The 22,583-nt window shown below is 40.8% G+C and overlaps 1 protein-coding gene across 50 annotated transcripts in view; it reads left to right on the plus strand.

The window, feature by feature from the left end:
- Positions 1–22,583, plus strand: part of SORBS1 (sorbin and SH3 domain containing 1) — a 174,820-nt gene that overhangs the window by 119,336 nt on the left and 32,901 nt on the right. For 37 of the 50 annotated variants that reach the window (XM_074590488.1, XM_074590478.1, XM_074590486.1 and 34 more), the window contains 10 exons: positions 742–889; positions 5,966–5,995; positions 8,344–8,519; positions 9,315–9,378; positions 10,473–10,547; positions 10,883–10,945; positions 15,031–15,078; positions 15,193–15,322; positions 17,274–17,388; positions 20,609–20,692. In XM_074590488.1, coding sequence (XP_074446589.1) covers positions 742–889; positions 5,966–5,995; positions 8,344–8,519; positions 9,315–9,378; positions 10,473–10,547; positions 10,883–10,945; positions 15,031–15,078; positions 15,193–15,322; positions 17,274–17,388; positions 20,609–20,692 — 933 coding nt within the window. The remainder of the gene's footprint in view (positions 1–741; positions 890–5,965; positions 5,996–8,343; positions 8,520–9,314; positions 9,379–10,472; positions 10,548–10,882; positions 10,946–15,030; positions 15,079–15,192; positions 15,323–17,273; positions 17,389–20,608; positions 20,693–22,583) is intronic. The other 13 variants (XM_074590492.1, XM_074590497.1, XM_074590508.1 and 10 more) reach the window with 3 other exon arrangements.

Raw genomic sequence — 22,583 nt, forward strand, 5'->3', positions numbered from 1 at the left:
TAAAGTCTCCCTGCTGACACAGCTTGTATTTCTACAGAACAACCAGAGCTGTGGTGATACCAGAGGTGGGTTTGAAATAAGCAAATAATGGAGCTGGAGCAGTTTGCTATCTGTGCTCCAGCAGCAAAGCCATGTTGAGTATCTTCCTTGCTAGAGTCCTACTTTTTACCCTCTATCTGTTTTGGGGCTTTTTTATTTCATTATTTTAACCAGGTAGGTGTCACACTGTTTCCTGAATGATGGTGCTAACCTTATTCCTCAGACCTTCCTTACCAAACCAGCTGCAGTAGTAATGCAGAGTTGCATGAGTTTTGCATGCCTGACTTTTGCTATGAAAGGAATACTTTTAAAACAAATGTTTGTGTGTGTACGTATCAGGGGAAAGATGTCTGTGTCTTCCCCCCCCCCCCCCCGCCCCCAACCAGATTTGCTTGTTTCTGGCACTCTGTATTTGCTCCAGAGAATCTGCTGGATGAAATTATAGTGCCTCCTTTTGGGGTTGGAGTTGTGAAACCCAACACCAAATAATTATAGTACTGCCTTAGCAAACTAATTGCATTAACAAAGAGCAGGGTACATACAAGGAGCAAGGTAACGCTCATGCTTATGCCTTTTTTACTAAAATTTGCTGTGATTATGCTTCTCATTCAGCTTAAAATGTTTGGGGTTTTTTTTTTTCCAGATTTTCCCAGTGTAGCAGCTTTCTGCATGCTGCTAATGATGTGTTGCTCTCCTTTTTAGGACCCAGGTCCTGTGCTAAATGAAGTGCCCCAGCCTGGCACTGGCACTGACTATCCAACCTCCTTCACTTCAATCAACAAGTCTTCCTCTGCCTATCCCTCTACCACAATCGTCAATCCCACTATTGTCCTCTTGCAGCACAATCGAGGTAAGGAGACTTGTGTCTAGATATGTGTGGCTCAAACCGAGCAACCTGTTATGCTATAAGGATCTGGAGAATGTGTGTGCAGTGGACAATTAAGTCCAGACTACTAAGAGCTAACAAAGCTGCCTCCAGAAAGTTGTAGTGACTGGAGCGTACAATAGGCAAGTAAGAGGTTAGAGGCATGGGACAATGCCTACTTTTTCTGATTAAAACCTGTGGATCAGAAGCCACTCCGAGGTTGGGGGAGAGGGGCTTATAACTGGGCTGTGGTCATACGAATAAGTTATTGCAGGGTAACAGCTTATCCCCCATCAGGTGTTCTGTTATGGTGGAAAAGGGTGTATACTCACATCTGTCTGTCACTAGAAGGAAGGTAGCTTGAGGTAGGTTCTCTCTCACTGGAAAAGGAGACATGTTGCTTCTCAGCTACTGCAGTGTGAAAATAGCCATATTTTCAGTTACTGTGGGAGAGGTTTGACCTCTGAATTCTGAGCAGAAATTACCCAATATAAATAATCCATTTGACCTTGGCAATTTGTTCCTCTATCCATAACTGGATCATACTGCAGTAGTCCTTGAGCTCTGGGTTTGCACATGAGCAAAACAACTTTGAGCGCTCCCGTGTTTACTAATCTGAGCCTTTCCCTGCCTCAGAGCAGCTCCCTCTGAATGGGTAGTTGCATCTCTTTACCTCTCCATGAGAGGGAAACTTTACTTCTCCTTTCTAGTTCTCCTCATGGCTGGCATTACCCCAATCTCCCAGTTCCTTGTGCATCACTAAAGACTGTAGCTTATAAGGGGCCACACGGATGCGGTCCAATTTGCCTTGGTTTCCAGTGGCCTTAGGAAACTCCAGGACAGGCAGAATCCAATCTAAAAGGCTATGACTTACCTTAGCAAAGAAAAAAAAATAAATCAGAAAATAGGGGCAAGGCCTGCACTCCTTATGTTGTAGTCATTCTAATTACAGACGTGCTTTGATGTGCTCCTTTGCAGCCCCCTATGTATTTTTTTTCAGTGTCTTTTTAAAACAGACTTAAGTCTTTGATCCTAAAGATAGCGTCCTCACTGTGGTGCACCTGATTATAGGGGCAGCGAGCAGGTTATCTCCTCCTTTTTGCCAGCATCTGAAGCAGCTTTGCCTTATGTGCTTCTGAGTGAGTGTGTCTGGATTCCTCAACTGCCTCAAGAGGAGAAAATATTATTTGAGGCAGCTTTCTTTTGTCTCAACGCTTTTTGTTGACTTTCTTGAAGTGGGATACTCTTTTGGTTGGTTTTCACATTAAATCTGGAGCATTTCAGTGTGTGCCACACACTGAAAATATCCGCAAGGATATTTTCTGTTTATAGATTTTAACAGCACAAGAGGCAAATCTGTATACTATGATGATTCACATGCACTGTCTGAGAGACAACTGATGTCAAATTGTTCTGTTTACTAATTACCTTCACAGTTAACAATTTGTCCGGTCTGAATATGTCTCGCCTCTGACCGTTAGCACTCATGATACTGTATCCTGATAGATTAAAGAGCCTTCTCTCATCACATTTTTGTTGACTGTGATATAGATCATGGTCTGATAAGCAGCTTGATCAAGTCTGTGAAGTATCTCATTCTAATGCGTGTTTTTCAGTCTTTAGTAGTCAAACTTGTAATTTGCAATAATCATACTGAACTGGTCTGACAAGGCCAGTCATAAATCTGTATTGACTGACATTGCATGTGTCATACTATGTATTTATTAGTAAAATCCCATGTAAGTCATTACAATACTTCTTTTCTGGCATTATTGTCGACTTGACAAACAGATGTTCCAGCCATTCCACTAATGCTTCTCGAAGGTTGTCACAACAATTGCTTTCTGCCTCATCCTTTGGAGTTTCCTTTGTATTCCAAGACATACTGGCGACGAATGTTAATGGTCCAGTGAGCTGCTCTCTTCATAACTGCTCTCTTTAGAGCAGAAAACTGCTCTAAAACTCTTCAGTACAGTTTATATGAATGTGCTAATTTTCAAGTATCTGACCTCAGTTGTCATTCAGCATAGTCCTTAGTTACTGTTGAAGTGGAAAGTATTTCTCCATCACGCAGTAGTATGTCAGACTTTTTTCTCTTTTTTTTTTTTTTTTAATGCAGAATGGAAATAGTGATCAGACGTGTCATCTTTTCTGCTCTCTTATTAACAGTTCCACTGTGCCTTTTTGTAAAAGAACAAGATCATTACTAGGTTTCTGTTTATTCTTCATGTACCTCAAAACCTATTTTTAAGTCCCTTAGACATTTTGTCAATTTTTTTACTTCCATTGTAATTTTCTTTCACTTCGCAGCATATGTTACCTACTCATAGGTAAGCATTTTATTACTTTTCTGTCTTTTTATGTATTGAGGTTTCTTACGTTTCCTTGTGCTTCCATTCCTATCTAGGGTTTATCCTAGCATAGCATTAAGATTTCTTTTTGCTAGCTTAGTGTTTTTAAATGGTTCTTAGATGTTAGTTATCTGTTACATTTCTGCCCTGGCTGACATGATTCATATTTGGTTTCATCTTTATGGACCTTATCTATTCAAAACCGGTTTGGTCTCATGGCATATAACAAATTGTTACTAGATTATTGATCCACCTTCCACTGAATGGTTGATTATGTTTTGTGCTGAAATCAATTCCTTCATGTCAAGATGAAGTTTAATATAAATTCCTCTTGTGTGCTATGAAATACCCTCTGAATTAGAAATTTCAAGGTCATTTTAATGCTGGCAGTCTGAGATCTCCAGTAGTTTAGTTAGACTTCCAGATGGATAATATGGCTTTCTTTCTCCTCAGTGGATTATTGATTGCTTTTAGAGGAGCTAGTTATCTTATTCTCCAGAGTGACTGTCATAGCAGACATCACCTACTGTCCTATTTTATGCTTTATCTGCTAGCTCATTAATCTGTAAGCATGTAAGACCTTTCAATTTGGACCTGTCAGAGACTTAGAAACAGTTAACAGCATCTGAAGCACAGAAACTACACTATATCCTTTTTTCGTCTGCTTGATCTTACTCAGTAAGTTGTGATGAGAGATCTCAGAATTTTTTCTGCTGGTTTTCAGTAATACCAACTAAATAAGATGTATGCATGTAAACAAGTCATTTCAGATACTCTTGTTCATTCCTACCTCCAAGGTAAGATTTTTTTACCTTCATATCTGTTGATGTCTTGATTAATTTTCTTTTTGACACCTTTATTTTGCAATAAATATGTACTCAAATACTTGTTTCCTCTTCCCCTTTTGTTACTGGTCTCCTCCAGTGCTCCCACTTCTGAGAACTCTGAAGGCATCTATGATCATTCCTTCACTGTTGCCAGCAGTTGTATTCTTCTGCTTATCCCTTTCTCTGAGAAGCCTGTGAGGTTTTGGCCTTTGCTTACAGTCCCAGAACGCAACATCAAGGGTGAAAGCCTCAGTTAGCTGGTGTGTGCCTGGGGCTACAAGCTGTCTGTGGTCAGGCGGGAGAGGGAAATAGCAGACACCTCCTGCTCCTTCTGCTTCTATCCATCCTAGGCAGAGACACAAGTGAAAAGGAAATCTCCTCTTCATGTAAAAAGTCTATTCATCCATGATATTCTCTCCCCTGTGGAGGAAGAGATAGGAAAGACCTGTCAAGTGTTGACTCTTTAAACCACATGTTTTTGTCAGGGCATCTTAGTGACTGAATGCAGTTCTCCTTAGTGAAGGTGGTGGCTGAAGCTGAGACCATCGTCACTCACATCTTTTTCTCCTTTCTCATAATATACCAGCCTACTCCTGATGGCCTGCTTAGAAGAGTGAACCCTGCAGCAGGTGATTCCCATCTGCTTTTCACCTTCAGGTTGCTAAACCTTCCTTTTCACCATTGCATGTAGGGATTTGTTTCATATGTCGGCAGCTATCATGTGAGCGTAATGCCCACGAGCAGCTTGATGATGGTGGTTAGCAGAGCAGAAGTGCTGGGGTTAAAGAACAAAGTTCATAGGTATTGGCGAGGGAGCTGCACTTAGTGAGGAGGAATATCGGTCTCCCTCACCGAAGTTGATCTACTTTAGTACAAATATCCAGTGAAAGTGGGTGCTCCAAGCAAGCAACGTACAACTGGAGGGTTGTTACCTATTGCAGACTTGCTTGGCAAGTGTCCCACGCCACCCCAAAGCACAGTTATTTCCTGGGCAGGCATTGCATGGCATGGTTTATTGTGAATATATAACAGGTGTGATTAATATATTAAGGTTTTGAAATCTTTGCATTAACAATGTGAGCTTTCAAGAATGTTTGTGTTTTGTATGTCAGTAAAATAGTTTGTTCTTTTCAAATGGCTTTCATGCTTTAAATGAAAGGATTAATTGCTAGGGAGTAGAAAGAGCAGAGAACAGAGTGCTAAGAATTCTTGGTTGATTCCCAGCCATGACCTGGGCAAGTCATTTGGAAAGCAACTGCGAGCATCAACTTTAGGGTGGTCAAACACACTGGAAGATACCACAAATGTCCTGGTCTGGGAACTCAGTGATGAAAGACCCTAAACCAAGGGGACCATTCTGAGAATAAAAGCCTTAACAAAGTCTGTGCGCAAATCACTGAATCTGTGGCTTGGTAGTATGTGTTGAGACTCAGGAAGCATCAACAAAGACTCAATCTTTTCCTATATCCCTTTGAAATGCTACAGCATTATTGTTTCAAAATGTACTTCATGTTAATGGTAACAGAGGTAGTTGTCAAGTTGTTTGACTCTGTGAGTCTTCACTGTTTTTCAAATTGTCTCCTGTCCAACTTTTTTTATTCTCTGATGTTAAGAAAAAAATAATAAAAACAAATGCTCTTTGCAAATGTATCAGTCACTGCATCATGAGATGTATATTATTCCACGAGGCTGCTGTGTGGAGAAGGTACTGTGGGCTGTCACTTTGGCAGGATATTTGAAAAGAGATTCTCTCCAGCAGCTGCTGCCATTCTGTCTACAGCGTATTTCTTGCCTGTCAGAAATGCAGCACCAGAGCACTTGCTGTTTATGTCTCACCCATTTGTTCTGTATTTCTTTTTGTTTTGTTTCTTCCTTTACCACAGAACAGCAAAAAAGGCTTAGTAGCCTGGCAGGTATGATGTGAAAGGTCTGCTACCCCCCAACTGCTGCCTCTACTGGAGCAAAGCTGCTGCTTTGTTAGCTTGTGGAGTACCTTTAGCAAACACACTTCCCAGGAATTGCAAAGGAATTAGTATAAATATTTGTCCTGGCTTAGTTCAGGTCATCGAATGTTTGACTTCAGTCTTTTCTCCAAATGCTACCTGTGTGGCCACATGTTAATATACTGAAACCCTAAATTACGCATCTCTTCCTCCTAAGTCATGAGATTTACGTACAGTTTGATTGCTGTAGTTGACTTTTGGGGCTGCCTTTGGAGCCTTTAGGTTTATTCCTGTGTGGCATATTCTCAAGTTTCTCTCCACAGCCATTAGAGTTAGTCTTGCTTGTGGTGAGGGGGATGGAAGAGAAATAAAAATCAGTATTTACATGACTCCAAGAGCAGCAGAATTTATGCCAAAGAAGAATAATATGGGTAAGCAGTGCATAATGCGCTGTTCCTATAAAGGCCCACTGCAGACTGAGCTACTTCTGTTTGGGGCATGGAGAGGGACAGATGACCAGGAAAACAACTTGCTCTTCTTTCAAGGAGAGACTCTCACACCCATTGCAAGAGCAGAGCACTGCCTGGGGAGAGGAGGTTGGCAGCACACATGCATACTTGCACACTGCAATTTTATCACCAATTTCTTGACACCTGGCAAACAGCCAACCACTTTTCCAGTGCAGGGAGCTAGGGAATCAAAAAGAAATAATATATATTTACCAGTCCTGTTAAAGAAGGACTTTGGGACCTTCTCTGTCATTGAATTCTTTAGCCTCCAAAAAGGAAAAAAAAAAACAAACCAAAAAACCAAACTTTTCTAGACCAGAAGCTCAGGCCCTGTAACATCGGCAGTGACAATGATAAGTAATGAAGGAAAGCTGCGACCTTTCCTAAAGTTTGTGTCCTCTCCACGTCCTCCTCCACATCCAAAACCCTGTTTCCTTTTGGTCTTCAAGGTCATGGAATAATGGTCTAGTTTCAGTTGCTCTTTCTATGCTCTCTTCTTAGAGGCCTAGTGAGGAGTCCAGTAATGGAAATGGACCAAATGCTTCCTACAAAATAGAGAGCCCTGTACACCAGGGACACGAAAGTGCACATACATTCACAGAGAGGGGAAATAAGATGACAATACTAAACAAGGATTTAATAGATGCTTTGCTCCATTTTGTATGTTTATAAGCATTATTTCATTTTTCTTGTTAAGGAGGAAGACTTAAAGTTTGATGGTAATTTCAAACCAATCACTCAAACACAAATCCTTCACATACTGAATTTTGCAGGGCAGAACTGTGTTTGCTCAAGGTACCAACAGACCAATGCTTTCTTATGCACGAGCCTTTCCTCTGCTAACTGCCCCTTTCAGATTTCTGCACATTTAATGGCTTTGGGCAGTATGGTGATGTGCATGTGAATACACATATCTCTCTCTCTCTCTCCCCAGTGCATGCGGTGATGTAGAAAGAATAGGACTTGGCAAAGTCTTGATGAGACAGACTGTAAAATCACAGATATTTCCTCTCCAGAAAATCCACGTAGCAGACCCGAAGGATTACTGTGCTGTAGCTCTCCAGAGCGTAGTAGAGCTTCAGAGCAACCTGAGGTCCCTTGGTTCCTTGGCTGGTGGTGGTGGTGCCTGCTGCTATGTGTGGGTGTCAGTTGAGCAGCATCAAGGAATTCCAGGTGGAAGCAAGGCAGTCTGGAGCAATTAGTTGTTTACCCCCATCTTTATGCAGACTCATGTGCAAGAGGAATCGTACATATGCTAAACAACAGCGGTATTTGTTGTTTACAAACTCTGGTTAGGACACAGAGATGAACTTGGAAGCATCGTATACTCACTGTAACAAATGGGATTGTCAGGCAGGTGAGTGCAAGCTGTTGAAAAGTAGTACCCCACTACCACATAGGATGCTCCATTATATTGAAATCACCAGCAGAAAAAGATGTCCTATGACTCTCTATCACTGACGCTTTTTTATGAAGAATGAGATTGCAGAGTTGCTAATTAGTCAAAAAGACATAAAAATCCAACCCCCAGACAGTCCTTGAAACCAAAAATTTCTGTTGTCTTACATACGTGACAGCTGAAACTGTCACGAGATGTGTGAAGCTGGCTACCTGGGAGATGCTAACCTGCTTTTCCTGGCATCAAACATTTTCTTGGTAGATATCCATCAGTCCAGATGCTAACCATAGCTAGCAGTGACACAGTCTGTCTCATCAACTACTTGCTGGGATTTTTGCCTTGAAAGAGTGGACTATAGTGATGGGGTGAGATGCTGGGATGAGATAAGAATTCCCCATGTTTATTTCCAGATTCAGTGCCAGACAGACTAGTTTCTGATAAAGTTGATTCAGCACTCATACGGGACAAGCCGGTTCAGGAGACAGTGCCAAGTGAGAAGAGGGCAATGGAGGAGAAGAGAAGCATTGTCAAGAGCCCTCAGCACATGGCTGATACGTCCGTCGATGATATTGGCATTCCACTGAGGGTAAGACAACACAAAACCTAGGCCAGATTCTGCCTGCTCTGGGACTTGGGGAATTCACTGCAGAGACTGCAGAGGTTTTAGGGAAAATAGAATTCTAGTTCCAATGTATTTTATTATGAAAGCTTCCCTCTGCTATCAATGATCTGTTTCAGCTGCTTCAGGGGAAAAAAATTAAAAATTATTCTCTCTTCATCATATTTGAGAATACTGTTTTCTGCTCTTCTGTTTCGTTCACACCTGGCAGCAGGGAGAGTTTTGTCTTATTTTAAACACCTTAAAGGCAGATGTCTTTTACACAACATGTTTATATTCATTCAGTGTTGAGGGGAAATTATCATGAAAAGAATTATTAACCTATTCTTACAACTAGCGTCTGGAGTGACTTGAACACTAAATGTTTCTAACTTTCCATTGGATACTTAGGAAATCGGTATGTAGGATTAAAATAAGCAATGTGTCTACTTTTAGATGTCAAATCAGATTAATATGTAAAATCTTCCACACAACCTACAATTCTACACAGGTTACAACCTACCCTGCACAGCTTGTACATTATTAGTAACTTGAGTGAAGCCTGTAGCTTCATGACATAGGAGATTATATATCTGAGTGAAATCACTCATGTTTCAAAGTATTGGTTTCATACAGCCTTGTCTTTTAGGTAGTCAGTGATAATAAATGAAATAGGAAGCAGACTGTAAACCTTTTTCATTGCTGGAAGATTTGTAAGAACTTTGAAAAGCTGGTAGAATTCATGGTTGTGATTATTTATGTGTATATTTATTTTTCCGCTAGAATACAGACAGATCGAAGGACTGGTACAAGACGATGTTCAAGCAGATCCACAAGCTAAATAGAGGTACTGTAACCCAGATGCTTTTTATTTTCTTTGAAAGACCACCTTGATAACATTTTGTTTCATTCATGTAAAGAATTGTACTGGATGTTAAATAAAAGCATTTTATCTTAACTAGTGTTTGCTCTACAGAACTCAACCAATGTATTTGAAATCTCTGAAGTCAAAGGTGAGAGAACAGTGAAGTCCAAAGAAAGGTCTGAGCTGCTCTGAAAGGTGAACTGCAGTGCCATCATGAAATCAAGAGTCCTATTTTAGATCAGAAAGCTGCTAATAATTCCACACTTAGAGAAAACAGATCCCTGAACTCCAGTTTTAGCAGCTAACCCCCCTCCCCCAACTTTTAAAGGATAGTAGGTTATCACCGAAACTGCTCTGTGCATAAAGAAAACCTTTTACGCTGTAAAAATTTAGTACATACGTAATAAAGCTTGATTTGAAGCTCACTGAAACCAATGGAAAGGTTTATGGTGATTTTTGGTGAGTGCAGAACCTGAACTCTGCTTTTTCAAAACCTCAAATTTTCTCCTTTCAAAAAGCAAACTTTGTAGTGGTACACTCTCAGGGAATCCCTTACTTTGGGGCACTTCTGTGCCTGGCTGCTGCTATGTTCACATTCCCTCTTCTGTGTGAGAAATGGCTGCAGTAGCATTTGCAAACTGAACCCTCTGAACAGCCTGATGTGCAGGCAAATGCAATTCAAAACTGCGCTTATATAATAAAACATAGAGCATGCAAAACCGGAGCTGTATTTGCCGCTGCAGGTGCTGACGTGATGAGCTTTATGCATATATAGATGCTGTATTGTATTGGGTGGAACGAGCAAGAGTTGAACTGTTTCCTAATCCCAGTGCTCCTAACAGAGGCTTTTCAGCTCAGCCAGAGCCCATGCTTCAGAAGGAGGAGAAGTTCAGTCCCCTCAGCTTCCAGGATCTCTTGCAGGGCCCAGACATGCAAGGCAGCAATGAGCAAAGTCATGCTAGCACGTCAGCATGAGAGGGACTGTTCTGCAGCTTGTATGGATTCTTGTCTCGCCCTTCTTCCCCTTTAAATCTGTCCTCTCTGTTCTTTTTTGCAAATCATGTTCCTCTCCTTAGACACTCCTGAAGAAAACCCTTATTGCCCTACCTACATATTTCCTGAACTTCCTGAAATCCAGCAAAAAACTGAAGGTACCAGAAGTTTAGTCAGAGTATCTGTTGTCTTGTGCTTTGATTTAACTGTACTATAGCACTCTAATAGTAACTAGATTGAGGTTCTAGATTTCCATTACCCATGTGTTACATTGGCTGGAAATTCAGTTATGCCCAGGATACCTTCTAGCGTAATGCATAAAATAACTAAATATTTGCTAATCCATTAATCTTTTTTTAAAGTATGATGCCATTTACTCTAGTATTATTAAAGTAGGCATTAAAATCATATGGTGATAGGAAATTGGGGGATGAAGCAGAACCTCCGCTTCACTGTGGATAGTCTCAAAATCCACTACTTTTCTCTGCTGCAGAAGACAATCCTTATTCTCCTACATACCAGTTTCCTGCGTCTACTCCTAGTCCTATCTCTGAAGGTAATAATAAAGGACCATATGTACTTTTCTGCACAAATGCTGCCTTATCTATTTATTTTCTTCCTGGAGTTTTTTCTACTTGCTGAGCATTATGCTGCCTCATAATGATTTGCTGCACTCTAAGCGTTGCCTTGACTGTATGATGCCTTTTTGGCTTTGCAGTGCTCCTCTGGCTTTGTAACCTAGTATTTGACTAATGCTGCAGACTTGGGATTTGCTTGGTTTTATGCGCTTATCAGTTGTATTTAGCCATGTGCGTGCAGTGATTATTTAACATGCCTAGAATGCTGACTTACATGTAAAGACGTGGTTTAACTCAGGTTTCTCCCACCCCCCTTTTGGATCAATACATTTCCTTAATTATTTACTTCTGGTTTTGAATATTAACACAGTATTAGGGCCAGACCCAAAATGTCACTGAAGTCTCGTGGTAAAAAGGCTGCTTGCTTCAGTGGGTTTTGGATCAGTCCCTCAATGTAAACTCTTAAAATAAATATAACTTGGTAACATAGGTTCAGGGCTGGCCTTAGGTGCACTTGGCGTATCTAGGCAAGGACAGAGTTTGACAGTCTCTTCAGCACACCTTGCAACTTGAAATAATGCTGTCTTTACTTTATCCTCTTCATGTGCTCAGCAGATTCCTTTAATCTTCATGTACAAACGTGAATCCTTTGCAGTCACGTTTCAGGGATGGTGAAATAGTATCTATTGCAGTGATAATCCTGTAACTGTGTGCATATGCATGAACACAATTATATACAAGAAACACTGGAATCCGCTGCACATGTTTGACCTACAGACATTTCCTGATTGGGAAATTTCGTTGGTGACAGCCTTTTTGGCTTGGTGCTTTGGTATCACTTCAGATCCTGCAGTTTAGGAACTTGCCTACATAGCCTGTGCCTCAAGCCAGCCCTGATGCGACTATTAATTAACCATTTCATTCAATGTTTATATTAAATATCTGGTAGGTATTGTGTAAGAAGAAAGCATACAATGTGAGTTCTAGCTGAGATGCTCAGAGAAGACTAGGAGGTGTAAGGATCATTTCACTGTTAAAATGAATATGGACTAGTGTCATACATGTATCTTAAGATACTTGCGCATTTCTTGGTGAAACCTGTAGGTAAAGAGTCCTGTCTTGTAAATCACAATGCATTGTAAATTATTTTCTATTGACAGAATGGTATATGGGTATGGATGAGACAGAAACAGAGAGCCTCAATAACTAGCTGATTGAGTTTTACAGAAATTCAATTTTCTTGTTTGTAATGAAGTTTGAAAATACATTTTGCTGTTGTCTGAACTAATGTAGTATGCAAAACCAGTGATGATAATATATTACAAGTTTGGTTTCCCATAAATGTCCTCTATGCACGTCCAAAAGTGCATATGAAAATAATTTGCTGGTTTAGGCAGTTGAAACTTTATTGGACCAAACACTTGGTCTTTGTTCTCAATACATTGGGAAATCTTTCTCTAATATCTGCTTGGATTCTTTCCTTGGTAAGGAATCCGGACTATCTGATGATGTAGATGGGTTGGAGCGCACGTTTCATGTTTAGAAAGCATTTCAAAGTGATATAATCAGCTGCAAAGTGTTTATACAGAGAGGGACTGAAGCCTCAATTTTGTACAATCAGTGTCAGAGTTTTTGTGCTTTGGATTCATGCATAGGATCTCCTAGAAACATCAAGATTTTGGCTCCTCTCTAAAATACCTTTGGAGTCTACGGGTATTGAAATGTAGAGATTTTGGCCAACCCTTTAAAAAAAGTAATCTGCAGATTCTCTAGGAGCTATAGGGGAACAGCCTTTTCTTGCTAAAGGAATCGGATTTTGAAACTACAAATTGGTGATGCTCTGCTCCATTAAGGAGGGTCCCACCGATAAAATGCAGTTCTGGGGGCCAGGAGATCTTGTTTTAATGCTCATCGATGATTTACTCTTTAATCTTAATCAAGTCATTCCAGATGTCTGCATTTCAGTATTCCCTGCTATAAAAAGGGAAGAAGCGCAGACTCTCTTCTTCGTAAGATACTTGAAGAGACAAAACTTACCCATTCTCCTTATTATTGTAGATATCAGAATATTAGCAATTGGAAAGTAGCACTTATCTGCAGTGAATTTTTTTTTTCCTGTATGGTTTTCGTGTCTGAGTGATGAGCTATAGTGAATATTGACATTTCGCTTCAAGTAAGTAAATAGATGTTTTCATTGTTCGCCAGCACTCAATAATGCTATGAGGGGTGAATGGCTGTGAAGATAGTTTTAAACATAAGTTCATCTGTATTTCTAGTGACAGAGAGTTTTGTGATCTATCAGATATTTTGCTATCTGAACAAACCCATCTTTTGATAGGAATACCAGTCAATTTTGTCAACAATTCAGTGTAATAACATTAAATAAATAAATATTTGTTTTCTGTCATTTAGATTTAAAATATGGGAATTGTCCTGAAAATTGACCTTCGCTATTTTTTAACCTGGAGGTTATGATAAGCACACCAGAGTCAATAACCATCTGTTTGGGACTTAAACCTTCTAATTCATTCACTAAGAGAACTCGGCAGAGGGGCTAAAAGTTAAAGACTTCTTTGAGCCTTCCTGAAAGGCTTGATTAAGCTTTGAGTGCAATTTCAGGTCGTCTGTGTTAGCCAGATTGGTTTTTCCAGCAGATGAGATTGGCTGTAGCAGCTGATTGATGTCCTCCCTGAGAGAAGAGCTGGAAATTGTTTCAATCTGTTGATTGGCATCACTAAATTCATGTAACACTTTTTTAGTATGTTCTTTTCTTATCTAGCTTTTATTCTATCTTCACCTATTTTGTTTTTCTGTCTTTTTATCTCTGTCACTTTTCAGTGGTTTCTGCACAGAGGTATTAGTAATACCTTTTCCCACAGTTCTCTTTGCAGTCATTGCATTGTACTTTCCTGCGTTTTGCCTTGGAAGTCCTGTAGGTGTCTTCATGTGTGCACCCCTGCAATTTTGAACCCTCAGCAGCAGAGAAAGGTGCTGGGCCTGTGGGTCCAGTTTACAGGTTGATCCCAACTCTCCCTGCTGCTACCTGTGATTCATTGAGGACTCATTCCAAAACCTGTTAAAGATGGCGGAAAGATACCACTAGGTTTTTGATCAAGTCAAAGTCTCTCTGGCCATCACCTATAGAGGGGGGGATGGTAATGCTGCCATCTTCCCACCTTCTTTTTAGGCACATCTGCCTTGTGCAGAACAGACCATTAATCTGCAAAGATGACCTACTACAGTACCATGTTATCTTTGAATAAGGCAGTGTGTGGTTCCATGGTCCGAGGCAGCAGTTGTGCCCTGGGAATAACATTGCCATGTTGGTGCAGTGCAACGCTTTCACTATCAAAGAGAGAAAGTTGTTCAGCTTGGGGGCCAGACCACACTACTCAGTTACACTGATGTCATTGCTAGCGTTTTTAGAGCTGCTTGAGTCTCTCTCTTGCATTCTGTAGGCATGTCTTTCCTATTTAAAAAGTAAGCTCTTCGGAACAAGGACAGTGTCTTGGTGCAAGTACACATGTGCGTCTCGTGTGAGGAACATTATCTGCGCTTAAATGATAATCTGAGTCAGTGAACATACTTCAACTTGGTGTGCAAATTAATACAAGGAAGATGTCCCAGCGATTATCATATGTGGTTGGGAGCAGGATTCCTCAGCTCTATTACTGTGTCTAGCTCCTAGTGAGTTATTTTAGGCATGTACTATGGCTTTTAGATCCTCAGTTTACCTTTCAGCTTTTGATAAAGTGGATCTAATAACCCTTGCCATGGAGGAGTTTTGTGATAAAAAATGATTGTTTTCTAAAGTGCTTTGAGAGCCTGGAGAAAGGTATTAGTGTAAGTAGTACATTAATATTTATATCTAATCTACAAATTATTTTTAAATGCAATTTAAACCTCGATGGGATTTTCTTTTTTAGGACTCTCCGCCTATGGTAAGTATTGGGCATATCGCTCAAATTATGGCCAATGTATTAGTAGAAGAAATGAAAAGGGTCTCTGGTGCTTCTTCTTTGGGGCTTTTTCAGCTCACTTGCAAAATGCTTTTGTCTTTCAGATGAAGATTCTGATTCATACTCTCCTCGTTATTCCTATTCTGAGGACAGTAAGTAATTCACGTTTCTTGCATAATCTGTCAAACAGAAAGGGCATGTAAAGCATGTATTTATTTGCCTCGTATCCAGTTCACCAATATTCCTGTATTTGACTTATCCTACAGGCAGAACCCAGCTTTCAGTTCCCCGCTCCAAGAGTGAGATGGACAATATTGATTCAGAGAAGGTCGTTAAGAGGTCTGCCACTTTGCCACTGCCAAACCGTACTTCATCGCTGAAGTCAAGCCCAGAAAGGTGACCTGAACTAAGATATATTTGGATCAGTACTAGAAGAATCTCTGAAAGCGGTGAATGGGAAGGGAACAAAGGTGGAAGCTTTAGGTCCACAACTTCAGTTAAACTTTTTGGAAGAAGTGGAGATGTAGTTTTGACTCTGACTCTTTTACTAGGCGGCAGTGAACTCCTTCATTGTCGCAGCCCAGTCCCCCATTTTGTCTGCCTTTTCTTACCAAGCGTCACACAGTTTCTTGCATAGTTTCCTGCCTGGGTGAAGAGCGTTTCCTGGGTGTCATGTCTATGCAGTGCCTACCGTAGAGGCACAGTGGAAACTCATGGCTCCATGTGACATTGTAAAGGCACCTCAGAACACATGCAAGTAGCAATAATTGTGGAGAAGCAAAATTTGGATTTATGTTGAGCCTTGGTAAAAGTTTTGTTACATTTTCTGTCTCTGAGGAGTCCCACCCATAGGAACTTTATTGGAAGTAGATTCTAGTTGGTGGTGGTGTTTCTGATCTTTCAAGATGAATTCCCTCCTGGTTTTTTGCATTGTTTATTACCACGTATTTTAAATCTCTTTGTAGCGGTAATGAATGCATTTACCAAGTGAAGGAAAAGCAGAATGAGCAATGAATATTTTATGTTCTGCTGAATTCTCACAGCTCTTGAACCGATCCTCCCTCTCTCACCAACTTCCACATGCTCTTAACTTCTTCACTTACTGCCTCAAATGAGCGATGCTGTCATTTGAATTGCGAATTCAATGAGCATCTCAGGTCACTGGATCAGGAGTCAAACGTGTCTTACTTATGCAGGAATTGAACACACAGTACATTGGCCCTCTGGGCAAAGTCTTGCAAATGAAAGGATAACAATAATTAGTGCTTCCTGTTATCTAGTGACAAAGCAGCATTTCACCAGGAAGAAGTTTCTCTGGGGTTGGAATCTTAAGCAATCAAGTTTATTCTAGGCAGCAGAGATCAACCTTGTTGAAATTTGTACACTGTTCATAGGCCAGTCACTTCGGCTGTGATCTTGCCTTACTGTAAACAAAAAAAAAAAGGTTGGGCAACTCAGTGGGTTGTTCCTATCCTAAACCAGGTCAGTAGGGTAAGTGGGAGGAAACCTGGAGCATCAGTTTTGGTTAGATGCCTGACTTTTGTTTGGTGAATGCTATGGGAGATTAATCCACATACAACATTGCCTATCAAAGGGAAGATAACAAGAGCAAGATCAGAATTAGTTTACCAGCTTAAATGGCCTGATTTCTGAGACTTTCCAGGGGCATTGGTTATTCTGCATGAGGTGTTTGAATGTATTACTTCTCAGAGGAGCTGGACATTGCAGCATATGGACTGTGGACCCTGTTGTCTGAACTGTGCCAGTGTGGACACTGCACAAAGCTATAGTGATTTGGATAGTCAATGGACTGGTCTTATCCGTCTTTAGATATATCAGTCAGATAATTGGTTTATGTCTCTAGAAAAGACGCTCTCTTGGACCCCAAAGTGCCCTCAGAATCCAGAGCTGTAGTAGTCAGGTAATCGGCGATGTGGCTAAAATAAAGAAGTTTATCAGAAGAGATTTAATCTGAGGTCTGCTTGGAGTTTGGACGTGTTCATATTTGTGAGCTTAGTTGAAACCCATCACTAAGCTATTTCCAATTAGGAAAGATATGGAAGTCAGGAAGTTTATTGAAAGTATCCCTTTATTGAAGCTTATTGAAACCCCCTCTGCTCCAGCGGTTTCAGTAGCTGAGCTGTATCAAACTTTGCCCGCTATAGATAAACAAATATATGCCCAGAGCCCTGTCTGAACTGTTCCTCTTGCAGCAGGCTCCTTTCCTAGATTAAAAGAAAGTACCCTGCTTAAACCAGGATTATCAGGGAAAGGCGCCTGTCAAAAGGAAGTACTTGTCTCCACGGAAACCACAGTGGTTTGAGTTAATTGATCTTTTTTTCCTCAGGACTGACTGGGAGCCTCCAGACAAGAAGGTGGACACCAGAAAATACCGTGCAGAGCCCAGGAGCATTTACGACTATCAGCCAGGAAAGTCCTCGGTTCTGAACAATGAAAAGATGGTAATGTTTGTTTTATCCTAGTTTGTGGCTTTATCCTGTGATTGTAAAATACTCCCCAAGTGCTTGTCCAGTTCCATTCCGATAGGATCCCTTATACTTACACTGCAGTGCTCATGTGATGTATTTCCTGTATATTTTGTTTTGAAAACTGTTTTGCATAACTTCCTAACATTGTTGTTCTCTATAAAGCAAGATCCAGGGGGATTGAGAGGCTTCTTTCCTTTTGGACGTGTTGTTTTCTGTGTTAAGTATGGATCACTAACCCTAGTTTTTAATCCATGTTTGACACTGTGACCTGTTCAGCAGCTGTTTTGCCAGCTGTACTTTTTCTAGGGCACAGCATTAGTTGATACAGGATGGTTGAAGGCATTATGCAACAAAGCAGGCTGGTTCAGTTTCTATGTTCCTCTGATGCTTTAAACACCAGACCACTAATTTTTAGAGTGCCTGTAATGTGCCTCAGGGGATGCCTCTGAGGTGCATTAGGACAAGACCATCTCCCCTGGGCTACTTTCTCCTCAGATGGATCTCACCACTTCTGTGGCAGGGGTGGCAGAACTGAATGTGAGCTACACTGGTGTGTAACCTGCAGTATTAAGTGAGCTGTTACCAATTTCGTTTTGAATTAGTAAGTAATGTTGTGCATTGTGACAGCTAGGAGACATACAAAAGTCTCATTCTGCAGGCTTGACTGAGAACACTTAGCAAGGGACAGGGCAGAGAGGTGGTGCTAACCTCATCAGCCAGTCCTGCATAAATCACCGCAGCTCACTTAAGGTGTCCTTCAGTGGTACAAGCGTGACGTTGTAAGGGCTAGAAAATACTGAATTGTGGTTACGAGTGAATAGCTAGTTTGGTACATAAAGATACAATTGTTCTATATAAGCGTTAATTTGAAGGATTCAATTAGAAGCGCTAATTGCATGCAAGATTCCAAACATAAACTGGACGTGTGCCTTAACAGCTCAGGCATTGATCCATGCATGGAGTAGGTAAAGGAATGCTCCTGAAAAACCTGCCAAGGATTTTACCCAAGAGTGAACAGCAATTTAAATCAATAGAAATGGAAGAATCAAGTCTGGTCTGGGACCTGATGTTTCTCCTTAGTATTTTGGTGGGTTTTCTTTTTTCCTTCCAAGTGCAATCAAGGTCCATCACTTTTGGAAGATCCTGCAACCAACTTCTTTTCACGCCAGTGTCCCTTCATTGACTTCAGCAAAGTTGCTCCAGATAGGAGCATGATCCTAGTGCCTATTGAAATGGGTGATGGATGACTCTCTCTTGGTCCTGCTGGGCATTGGCTCAGCCCATTAGAGAAGTGCCAGTGAGAAGTGACTTGAACGTGGTATGACAACTCCATTCCTGCAGTCCATCCTGGAGCAAGATTTCTGCTGACTTAAGTGGCAATTTTGTCTCACGGTAAACAGCCAAGATTAAACCTTGTGGCAAAAGGCCTGTTTCATCTGTGTACTTAAGCCTTTGTGAAAGGTCTGTCATCACCAGTGGCACTGTTTATGTGTTCAGACTTCTTCAGGTACTTAACTGAGCTGTTGAATCAGAGTCTAAAAGCCACAAGCAGGACCATCATCAGCATAATTGAGAAAAATTGTACAGAGCTCGTCAAAGACAAGAAGAATGTGATGGCTGTGTTACTTCCAATGTTACACTTTGAGCTTTAATTTCAAGCCATACATCAGAGAATAAGGTCTTGAAATAGTGGCTTTGTGGTCTCCAGCAGTCTCATTAAATACAACAGGAATACAATGGTTAGCAACTAGATCATTCAAGGAGGCTGCAGGAGATTTGTGGATATCTCCTGGTAATTGTTGTGACTATCAGAATCCCAATCCAAAACCATTTGAGAGCGATGAAGAGCCTCCCGTTGATGTCAGCAGGCTTTTTTTTTTTAATGTAAAGGCAGTTATATAACAAGATGAGTACTTTTAGTTGGAATGTAGTAAAGAAAAAAAATGGAGGCATTACTTCTATTTTGCCTTTAAGAAATAGCCAAATCTTCCTCTGGGCCATGGAGATGAAACATGATGTAACCATTTATCTTTCAGATTGAAGCAGTGCCCCTCTTTCAGCATCAATGCTGAGCTCTTGTCCTAGAGCTTTTTTTGTGATGCCTAATGGCTGTGGCAGAGTCTGGGACATCCAGCAAAGCCTTGCAACTGTTGGGAACTTCCCCCTGCCTCAGTAACCCCATCACAGGTCGATTTGCATCAGGACACTTTGTGTTGGCCCTCTGTGCCCGTGTGTGGCTCATCGCTTGTTGTGATGGAGCACTTGGGATCACACTGGCGTATCAGACATTATGTATTTCTATTTTTAATGCACTGAGATCCGTTATGCCTAAGACTAGGTACGCTGAAGTGCAAGAGTTAGCTAGATGTCTTTTGGGGAGTGGCACCTTGTAACCCTTAGCAATGGACCGTATTCTCTTATCTCACCAGCAGTATTTTTAAACAGCTACAACTATTTCAACTTTTTTCGTTTCATTTAAACAGATTGTATGAACAAAAGGGAATTTTCTTTTCAACTGTACTGTTTGTTTTCTGTCCTGTCTGATTTTCCTTTGTTGTAGTTCTGTCTGATTCTCTCACATTTATTTGTGAAGAAACAAGTAATATTGTCTCTCTGTCCATCCTTTCAGAGATCTTTCAGGGATGCGCTCTCTCTGACTTGTGTCTCCTTTGATTTAGAAAACCACCTTTCACTCTGTTTGCAGTGTATAGAACAGGGTTTCTCACATATTCATGTGCTGTTAAAGATGCAGTATTTGATTCAGGTCTCACTGAATCTATTTTTTAACCAAATGAAGATTAAGAAAATTTTGAAAGCACGTGCAGCTTTGGACTCGATGGTAGCGTCTGACCGTAGGACTGAGGGACTGGTCGACTCCCAGCTCTTCCATTGAGTCTCCCTGTGACTCTGGGCAAGCTGCATAATCTCTCTCTGTGTGGGTCTCCTGATCTGTAAAATGCAATTAATTCATATTCATGATGCTCACAATGATGCCATTAGGCTTAAATGATGTTTGCAAAGCAGTTCATGGCCTTTGTGAGAGGTGCTATAGAAATTCCAAATTATAAGGTTAAATACCTACATTTTAGAATGGAAACCATGAGATCTGCATCTCTAACAGTCCCTTTCCGTGTATTCTTTGCATAATGTTATCCTTCTCTTTCTTCCATTCCCCTATCACCAACTCCTTTAGACTCGGGATATAAGCCCAGAAGAGATAGATTTAAAGAATGAACCTTGGTATAAATTCTTTTCGGAATTGGAGTTTGGGAAACCGGTAAGTTTGATAGTTCCAATGACCAATGAAGTCAACCTGCCTTTTTTTTTTTTTTTTTTTTTTTTTTTTAAATGATTGTCACTTCTCTTTGCTAGGCCCTAAACCTGGAACAGCTGCCTTACTCATTTGAAAATGTGATTGTTCATAACATCATGCTGGTACTGATGTAAAGCAGCTGTTCTGTTACTACTTTAAGTATTTTGAAGCCATTTACAAACATTCCCACCTTCCAGCCATATGTATCAACAAGGCAATATTCTTTCACTCACCATAGTTCAAAATGCATTTTTGTTAATTTTAGAAGTAATGCCTTGTTCTCATTTATTGGAAGTCCTTATTCAAAGCCCTTATTCTCCCTCTGCCTAACAAGATCTAGGATGGCTGATGGGTAGCTTTAAGTCAAGAAGAATCATTCATTTATTCCTGGCCTTGGCTTGTGAACTCTAGGTCAGTAGTTTCCAGTTATCCATAAACAGATCATGACCCTGTTTCCTGCTCATTTCCTTACGCATGTAGCAGCCCATTGCCTAAATGGGGTGCATCAGTCTGTGCTGAATAGCCCTTGCCATTCCCTGAAACCAAAGGAGTCTGAGAACAGTGTGCTTTCTTTTCAAATGGAACTGTGTTGCTGGGGTAGGGGTGGGGGGTGTAAAAAGGAAAAAAAAAAAAAGCCTTGATTTCCCACTCTGGAAAAAGATGAAGCTTAGCAAAGCTTAGTTATTCAATAGGACAAAGGACGTTTTGATGGAGGGAACACATCAGTGGTCATGGCTACTGGAAAAAAATGTGACTTTAAACCAGTCTATGGCCTGGTTCTTACTGATTAAGCACCATTAACTTCATTATTAAATAGTATTTCATCAGCTACTCTTACTGCAGCAGTATCAGCCTCTCACATCTGTATAGTGAGATGCTGATAGTATAGTGGTTGTTTCTCCTTTCTCCTTGAGGTCGTTTGCCAGATGTCCATGCACACCATTGAGTGCTGCTGAGATTTCCCTGCATGAACAAAAAACCCAAAATACATTTTAAAGTTCACTACTGGCTTCAAAGGCAATTGCACATGGACACCAGAGGGCAGATTTTCTTTACATCTGGTCTTCTCTGTTTTCTTAGAACTGACAAAATTCCTCTGCACAGAATGTAGCTGCCTGAGGTTGGGTGCCCAGTCTGATCTCATCATAAAAATAGTGTAATTTTTGCTGAAAACCAGACATGTACAGTGGCTGGGTAGACTGTTCTGTCACAGAAAATTTTTATATAGCTATGGACCTTCCATCCAAAGCTAAAGAAGGACCTTCAACAGTGTTTGAGATGAGACCCCATAACTTTTAGGCAGTAGAAGTCAGGTAAATCCCACCTCACTGAGGCTTTCAAGTGATGTTAGTCTAAGGATTTAATCCCTCATAAATTGTCATGGATTAAGATTTCCACAAAGTGGGAAGAAACGTGCTTTTCTTTGCTGTCGTGTAATTAATAGCAATATGCCCTTGTAATGAATGAAGGTGTGTCATCTCTCTGATCCTTTGAGTTAGTATAAGTTAATGGAAAATGTGTCAGAGAAAGGAGAACATTTATGCCCTCAGGGCTTTGTAGAAGTGAGGGTATATCTGTTCCTTAGAAGTGTGTGTTTGTGTTTTTAGTCATGCAGCCTTGGCCTTACTTCAGAGGAGGGCATCTCAGGCTACACCAGTCATCCAGCTCTCATTCAGCAGACCATCTCTTCTGGTGACAAGTCCTCCACCTTGCTCAGGCCACTGTTGCGAAGGGCTGCTTTCTTACAGCTTGCCTTGAAATGACATCCCAAGTCAACCTGCTCTATCTCCAAAGCCATGAATGTGGTACTCTGTAGATAGTGCTTTGGCATTACATCAGGCACTTGAATTGAGGA

This window comes from Larus michahellis, chromosome 6 (assembly GCF_964199755.1).
Source record: "Larus michahellis chromosome 6, bLarMic1.1, whole genome shotgun sequence".
NCBI lineage: Eukaryota > Metazoa > Chordata > Aves > Charadriiformes > Laridae > Larus > Larus michahellis.